Genomic DNA, 8,441 nt, shown 5'->3' with positions numbered 1-8,441 from the left:
TCTGCCAGGGATAGAACGTTCTACCGGCGTCCGTGACAATATTTCCAACGCAATCAGACTTTTTGCATGCCTATGTGAGCTACAGTGAACGCCCGCCAGCCATACGTCACACGGAACGTTTATAACTTTACAAGAAAGGACTATCTGCCTTTCTTCCATAAATGTCTGATGTAAGATTAAACCCCGTAGAGGCCTAATAACTTCAGGAGCGCACCTGCCTGATCACCAGCTACTCGCCGAGCTGCTGCGAGCGAGCGCTTGCTTGCCAGGATGGATGGATGGATGGATAGGAGCGCCCCCTTTGAAACGGGGTAGTGGCAATTGCCACCATGCTCAGCTTTTCTTTCTTATTTTTTTTACTGTGTTGGCAATTCTGATTAAGAATCGCCATCATCTTTACCTAGGTGAAGGGAGAGGCAGCGCCATCTGTCGGCGTCGGCGTAAACAGCTTCAGCCCGCCGCCTTCCCTCGACCCACTACTCCTAATATTCTAGTAGGATCGCGACGAGAGGGGGCTCGTACCTGAGCGATCTGGCAAGCGGCGAGTATAGACGGTACGCCCACACTAGCGACAAAAACGCGCGCGACACGCCGCGCGCGGCAAGCGCCCGCGCAGACGCGCGCGGGCAAGTCCACAGTCGCGTTTTGCGGCACGCGGCAACGGCGCGTGGAGTCACGCGCTGTCTCGTTCCATTCGATACTTCTCGTGACAACGCGCTCTCTGTTCGGCCGATTTCGTTCCATCGGAAGCGTCTGTGTTTTCTTGCGCCACTGCCGACCACGCTCAGGCATGTCGGATACGGACGAGGAGCTACTCGTGACTGTGAACACTGTAATACTTATTTGTGCTTTACTTGTGCGACGCCGACGTGCCAGAAAGCGGACGAGAAGGTTTTGGGTGCGCCCTATATGGCGGTACAGGGACACTGAGGGCCAGGCGCATACTCTGCTTCCCCGCTTGCGCGCGAGAGACGAAGGATACTTCAGAGAGTAAGTGGGATCGATAACTACTTTTTCGATTAAGTGCGTGCCACTTGCAAATCGTAGAGTTTCACAAATGATTGCGCCGTTTCTTGTAGCTACCTGCGATGCCGCCGAGTGTCTTCGACACTTTGCTCGGTCTCGTGCGGCCTCTGATAGAGCGGCAGGTGACATCGTTCCGGGATCCCATTTCTGCTCACGATCGACTAGCGATGACGATACGGTAAGATTTATTTCAACCCTATTTCTTTCGGTAATGCAGGAATACCGAATGTATATGCTACACTTGTACCGACACCTAAATGGAATCGTATTTACGCACGGGAAGCTTAGCGCACAGCCCATGGTTTCAGTGCGAGATCAACGCACCGAAATACCTCTGTCCCATGCATTGGTGCACCACGCTCAAGAACCGTAGGCGACCAAAAATCGCCCCCCCCCGCTTCTGCACGCACGCACACGCTTACTTATGGCGTGCCACATTGTCAGTTCATTGTTCTCGCACGTCAAGCCCGAGTTTATCTTCATTCGGTATATTCGGTTGTGCAAAAATGAGCAGGCTAGTCAGCAATTATTTGCTTAACTGTTTATGTTGTTATTGAAATTATATTTGCATTGTTAGTGTGGAATACCCAGATAATATATTGTAGAGAACAGTGTTGAATGTTAATTTCAAAATAAAGGTTTATATGAATTTTTTACGCGTTCCTTGCGAACGGAGACACCTTCAGGAGCTTATCATACAATTTTCTAACAGGGAGGTCAACGGCATGTGAAATTGGCAAACAACTTCCGTACTTTGGGACGTTCTTCAGTCAACGTATTTAAGGTTTCCAACAACTTCCCAGGAGTGGCTAAAGGTAAGCAGAGAGCTGTGTAATTCATGTTGCCTGAAGTCTGAGTAAACAAGGTATAGCAGTGCTTTCTAAGGATACCATGTAATAGTTCAATATGACATCGTTCTGTACCACGAGTTTGTAATGGTCGAGTACGTAATACGGGTGATAGGGTTGCCTTTGCTATTTTCAGATCGCTGCAGTCATGGAAGAATTTTGGCACTTCCCCAATTGCATAGGAAGCATCGACGGTAACCATGTGCACATCCAATGCCCAGACAACTCAGGATCGATGAATTTAAATTATAAGAAAACATTCAGTGTGGTCCTCCTAGCTGTGTGTGATGCACATTACAAGTAAGTCAATTCTTTGAATGCTTGGAACTTTACTGTGTTGATTTCCTCAGACTGCACTCAAGAGGTCTCATGTCACCACAGCAAGCTCAACTGTCAGTGTGCTCTAATTTGCAACAGAAGCAATTGCAAACTTTGTGTTTATTATAAACTTAGAATAACAAATTCAGTACCCAATTCCGTAGACAACTACAAAATAAATAGAGAATGTACAGGGGTGTATTCTTTATTGTACTAATGTGTGTCTACTTCTAGGTTCACCTATGTAGACATTGGCCATTACGGCGGTGAAGGTGACAGCGGGATCTTTCAGCGATCACCTCTGTTGGAAGTGCTGGAAAAGGGTTTGCTGGGCATTCCTCAGCCTAGGAGCATTGGCTCAATAGGTCCGATTCCATACCACATGGTTGGCGATGAAGCTTTTCCGCTGAAGCCATTCATGATGAGGCCCTATCCAAGACGAGGTCAGTTGGAAGTTATTTCCACTTGATATCTCTGCCTTTAACACACTCTTTATGCTGCTTTTCAAGTAAAGTATAGTGTTCTGATCCTCTTATAATGTTCAATAAAGCTACATTGAACTCTACATGTAAATTGCAACCCTTTCAGTTGACATAAATCAGTGAGATATAAGTCTGTACGATAGATAACACTGGTTTAGCCACTTATCACATATAGTAAAATGAATTGCTTGAGGAGTACAGTTTTCCTTTTTCTCAGAGCTGCAGAAGTTCAGGAATGACCCAGCTCAGCGGAAAGAGTACCTGAAAAGGGCAACATTCAACTATCGCTTGAGCCGAGCAAGACGGTTGATTGAAAATGCCTTTGGAATCGTGTCAAGCAGATGGAGAATTTTCGGCGACCATTTCGGGCATCGGAGGAAACGACACAAAATATTGTTAAGTCATGTGTTGTACTGCACAACTTCCTGCTGAGTTTGCCGCAATCGCTATCTGCATACAGCCCACCGGGTTTCACTGACCATGAGGACTGGGAAGGCAACATCGTAGAAGGATCCTGGAGAGCTGGCAGTGACAGTCTGCTCGGCATGAGGGACCTCATCACTATGTCTGGATATCATTCAGCAAGGTAAACTATCTCGCAAGTGAAAGCATGCACAATCAGGATTCCCTTGTTTGGCCACTGATGGTGCTGCAGTTTGTTGCTTTTGCAGGACAGCTATGGATATGCGCAACCACTTGGCAACCTACTTCATGAATGAAGGACGGGTGCCATGGCAGGAGAGGATAGTGACCCCCGCGGGAATACAGGTAATGATGCAGTTCTGAATCATTTGCTCAAAACATATGTTGCAGGCGCATAAATTCACAATAATGCTGCACAAATTGGAGACCATTCTTTATTGCCAGAATGTACTCATTCGGGCAGCTCCATTTCGGCCTCAAAAATAAGGGAATGAATTTTGAAGAGTATTTCTGCACGCTTTCTTGCCGGAAGCTTTCTCAGCTTTGTGGCCATCCAGTCTGCCGCCACCTGGCATTCGGCTGGTGGGCTTTTGGCCCTGGGTGCTGCCACCTTCCTAGCAGTCTCGATTGTTCTCAGTGTGCTGCTGCAGCTACCCAGTGCTTCCTGGACAGCTTCTTCAAAAGTGTCATTCTTTCTTCTTTTTCTGTAATGACAATGCCGCAGTTTTCATGGGCAGTTACTCACAGATAAAATGTTTTGCAGTAAAAATGAACAGCAGAGCTACCGAGACTGTGGTGTCGACGAAACTCGCACTTGGGAAGGCTGCGCTGGCGGCTGGGCTGTGCTTGTGCCACCGTTGGACCTTGGTGACGCATGAAAAGAAAAATATCATCCGTTAAGAGAGATACAATGTAACATTCCTTGAGACAAGCTCACCCGGAAGATGCTTCAGCCTCAGTCGGGGTTGGACCGAGCAAGCTGAAATACATAGAGAATGTGTTTCGATGTGACAACAGGATATGAAACGTCCAATATGTGGTGCACAGCATTTTACTGCCAGCAAGGCAATTTATGCAATGCATTATTATCCGTCTTTGTAAGCACTAAACTATTTCATTTAGCAAGTGTGTTTCATGCATGTGTTTTCTATGATTGATCATTCACAATAAATTCACAAATACCCACCTACAGTTGTCTTCATCCGAATTGCCTATAGTTCTCCCAGAGCATCTGCATTGACATCAACAAATAATAAACAGAAGTAGACGTGATACATGGTAGTGCTAATAAAATGTAACAAAGCATACATTTCATCCAGTACCTGTTCAGCAGGCGATGGGCTGGGCCAACTGCATATAAGATTTATCTATGTTGAATGAATATTTGTCACAGTACCACATGCAGGTGCCAATACGTAAACAGAAAGAAACAAAATACCAATCGCCTGCAGCACTCCAAGTTGACAGTGCCTCTTCGGCCTGCTGCAGGTGTCTGTGAGGGCAGGAATCATTATGTAAACACCTAATTTAGGCATTCAAGCACATAGTTAAACATAGGATTAGCACCTACCCATCTTGTGGCAAAGCAACCACACAGCGAGTATTGTATTCCACGATACACGCACATAGGTTAACATTTCTCAATTATGCGGCTATATGCAAATAATAAACGATGTCCTGCATCGTACCGTAAAAATCCGAGCAACAAAATAATGAAACAAAAAGTGAGAGTAATTTAATAGTTCCATAATAACTGCTTCGATAATGTCGCCTATGCGAGAGCAGTGAAATATGAGTTTGCAAGCACGGGATATCGCAGCCATCAGACGGGGGCAGGAAAATATTGAAAATTGGAGTGGTAGGTATGTGGTAACAAATGCAGTCACTAAATGCTCCAACATGGAGAAAGGGCGAGCGCACGGCCGGCAGAAAAGAAAACCGCGAGCAACCGAGTTTATTATTTCTATGTAAAAATGACATGTATGAATGTGTTCTAGGATGAAAACTCCGTATTTAACGAAGAAATACAGAAATACGTCCGGCCGTGCGCCGCACGAATGCGCCTCGCGCACGGCGCGTAGGCACTTGCCTCTTCAATGTATCGAGCAATACAGCACCATTCTTGAACATGATAAGAGAGTGGCCGGATTCAGAAATTAATTCCGCGACTGGACTTGATCAACATAAGATCAAGAATCGTATGTAATGAACATGCCCGAAAGGGTCAATTCGTTTCCTTCGGCGCGTCAGCCGTTCACGTGAGCCACGGCAAAGCTAAGTCGCATTTCTGAATACGGTAGCAAATGCACCCATGCACTGGCGAGCATACATTTACCCAGGGAGCAGATATTCCAATATATGCACCAGATCAGGTCCCTGGGCGAGCGGGAACAGAGGTGAACCACACTTCACAAGTGCATCTCACTTTTCGGCGTAGTACGGAGTTTGCCGCAGGAAACTGTCAAGCAGATGGTAATATGTCCAATCGCTTTTCGGTTTCCCGTCTCTGCCAGGAGCACCACTCTTGTGTGCCTTCCACTTCTCGAGCGATACTTTCAGCCAGCGGTCGCGGAAACTTTTGAACTTCCCCGCTGCCTGCTCGCCTGCATGGTATACAAACACAATGACATGCTCACACATGTTCCCGAAACATTAAGAAAATTTCACCAATTGCTAACCTGTCATCCCAAATTGCTGCCCAATAATGTGCCAGCAGTTTGCGCGCAGGTCCTTGTCTTTAAAATCGATGTACGATTTATCGTATAGGCAAGAATAATCGCGTACAGTTTCTAAAAACGCTTCCATCGTCGTCGAATGTCTCGGTGGCAGTGTGGGAAGGCTTAACAAAAATAGCCCCCTTGACTGGAAATGGCCTCTGAGATTTTACGGCATGCGTGTCTGAGATTTACGGCATGGGGGTCACGGAGCCCATACATTATGATTCTTAGCATATGCCACAGGTGGCGCCACAACAGCGCGGCTCGCTAATCTTCCAACAGCTCTCTGATTAGACGTAAATCAGAGAGCTGTTGGAAGATTAGCACTAGGTGCCCACGGCAAAACCACAAACGAGGCAGTACAAGGGGATATGGGCTGGACATCGTTCGAGGCACGGGAAGCTAAGAGTAAAATACTATATGAAGAACGCCTGAGGAAATTGGACGATAACAGATGGGCAGGTAAGGTATTTAAATATTTATTTATTTATTTATTTATTTATTTATTTACAAATACTGCTAATCCCAATTGGGATTGTGGCAGGAGGGCTTAGTAAGGTTAACAGAACGCGGTCAAGCATAATTCGAACATTCAACTGGTGAGCATGTTAAGAAAAACAAACGGTAAAACGAAAATACAACCGAGCTGTGACGAAAACAATCAAATAACGCATAAAATAAGGCTAATGTCGGTAGTATTATACAAAGAATAACAAAATGTTGAAACATTGCTAGTTGTTATAATACGCAGACAATAAGTAAACAGTAAATATTATAATCGTACACTGCAAAGGCATTAACACAGTATAGGTGTTTAGTTTAAGTAACACTGCATAGTTTGACAAAAAAAACTTACACATAAAAAAACAAATAACCATGGGTATAATAGTAAACAGAACGCAAGCAACCAGGAATGAATAACTAATAACATGACATACTCTCAACTGCAATATTAAATTTTGTCAATGATGAACAGTTAGTAATAGATGGATCAAGGCTGTTCCATTCTCGAATTGCTAGTGGGAAAAAGGAATTTTTAAAGCAGTTAGTATGGAAATGATACTCACTTAATGTATGCGAATGTTTATGACGCGTTGATCTTGCTTCGGAAAGGGAAATATATTTAGTAGTGTCGAGTTTTAGATGTCGATTTATTAGTTGAAACATGAGTTTTAGTCGTGCGACTTTTGCACGGGTCTGCAATGATTTTATTCCTTCAATTTTCATTAATTCAGTAGGCGAATCGGTTATTTTGTATTTGTTAAATATAAATCTGACTGCTTTTCTTTGAACGGCTTCAAGTTTGGTTATATCTTGATTAGTATAAGGAAACCAAACGACGTTAGCATATTCGAGAACAGATCTAACCAAAACATTGTACGCTAAAAGCTTAGTTTGAAAAGGGGCTAATGTGAGGCGTCGTCTAAGAAAAAAGAGTCGTTTCAAAGCTGTTGAGGTGATTTTGTCCACGTGAGCGTTCCACCTGAGGTCATGAGTTATTAGTACGCCAAGATACTTATGATTAGTCACTACAGTAAGTGGTGTGCCATTTATAGTATACCGAAAGTCGGATTTATGTTTCTTTCTAGAAACTGTCATAACAGCAGATTTAGTAGCGTTGAGTGTCATCTGCCAGTCAGTGCACCATTTTGCTATAGAATGTAATGCGTTGTTAAGAGCTTCATGACCCTCTAATGTATTAATTTCGCGATAAATTACACAGTCATCGGCAAACAGTCGTATATAACGTTGAGATTAGTCGTCAGATCATTTATAAAAATCAAGAAAAGAACAGGTGCCAAGACACAACCCTGAGGTACACCAGACACAACATTTACTACGTGGGAGGCTTGATGATTAATTTCTACAAATTGTGTTCTGCCTGATAAGTAGCTGCTAATCCAATTAACTATAGAGCCATGACCTAGAGTTGATTCTAGTTTATTAATTAGTTTAATGTGTGTAACCCGATCAAATGCCTTTGAAAAATCTAATAGTATTAGATCGGTTTGCTTTTGTCTGTCTATGCTGTGGGATAAGTTGTGGACTAATTCTAATAACTGTGTTACTGTCGAAGAGTATGGTTTCATTTTCAAGGAAGACGGTTATGTGTTTTAGTATGATGTGTTCGAGTACTTTAGACACTGAACAGGTGATAGAGATGGGTCTGTAATTAGAAACATCTGTCCTGTTTCCTGATTTGTGTATCGGAATAATTTTGGCTATTTTCCATTCCTTTGGAAGGGTACATGTTGCGAGGGATTTATTGAAGAGTAAGCACAAATACTTAGCCATCCATTCGGCGTATCTTTTTAGAAAGGAATTTGGGATGTTGTCTGGTCCTGGTCCCTTTTTTGTGTCTAGATTTAACAACAGGTTAAGTACCCCAGTCTCAGTTACAGTTAGTGATTCAATGTGTTTCGTTGTTCGTGAGGTCTGATGAGGGACTATACCATTATCGTTAGAAAAAACTGACGCGAAGTAATCATTCAGTTCATTGGCTATCTCAAGGCTTTCTTCTTTTGAGGCTGGGTTTTCAGTTTGTCTTTTAGGATTAAGGTAGCTCCAAAATTTTGATGGGGACGTTCTTATAAAGTTATTGAGGGTGTTATTAAAGTAATGTAATT

The 8,441-nt window shown here is 43.7% G+C and overlaps 1 protein-coding gene, 1 long non-coding RNA gene and 1 pseudogene across 2 annotated transcripts; 2 read left to right on the top strand and 1 right to left on the bottom strand.

The window, feature by feature from the left end:
• The first annotated feature begins 644 nt into the window (after positions 1-644).
• On the top strand, positions 645-2,094 carry LOC149367755 (uncharacterized). Its single transcript, XR_016287802.1, has 4 exons — positions 645-990; positions 1,080-1,204; positions 1,739-1,841; positions 2,011-2,094. It is a non-coding gene; the product is annotated as an uncharacterized LOC149367755 (long non-coding RNA).
• Positions 2,095-2,613: 519 nt separating this feature from the next.
• LOC149367754 (uncharacterized) lies at positions 2,614-3,460 on the top strand (annotated as a pseudogene).
• A 57-nt stretch (positions 3,461-3,517) lies between these two features.
• On the bottom strand, positions 3,518-6,015 carry LOC149367753 (uncharacterized). The gene is made up of 7 exons (XM_089567408.1): positions 5,523-6,015; positions 4,536-4,589; positions 4,406-4,447; positions 4,284-4,328; positions 4,035-4,076; positions 3,883-3,960; positions 3,518-3,801 (listed from the first exon to the last, which is right to left on the bottom strand). The coding sequence occupies exons 1-7, from the start codon at positions 5,735-5,737 to the stop codon at positions 3,549-3,551; spliced, it is 729 nt and encodes a 242-aa protein (XP_089423534.1). The 5' UTR covers positions 5,738-6,015; the 3' UTR covers positions 3,518-3,548.
• Positions 6,016-8,441: the final 2,426 nt, after the last annotated feature.

The sequence above is a fragment of the Amblyomma mixtum genome, chromosome 1 (assembly GCF_055824585.1).
Source record: "Amblyomma mixtum isolate Tamu chromosome 1, ASM5582458v1, whole genome shotgun sequence".
In the NCBI taxonomy this organism is placed as follows: domain Eukaryota; kingdom Metazoa; phylum Arthropoda; class Arachnida; order Ixodida; family Ixodidae; genus Amblyomma; species Amblyomma mixtum.
Note: the sequence above shows the minus strand (reverse complement) of the source record. Positions and strands in the feature narration are given on the sequence as shown.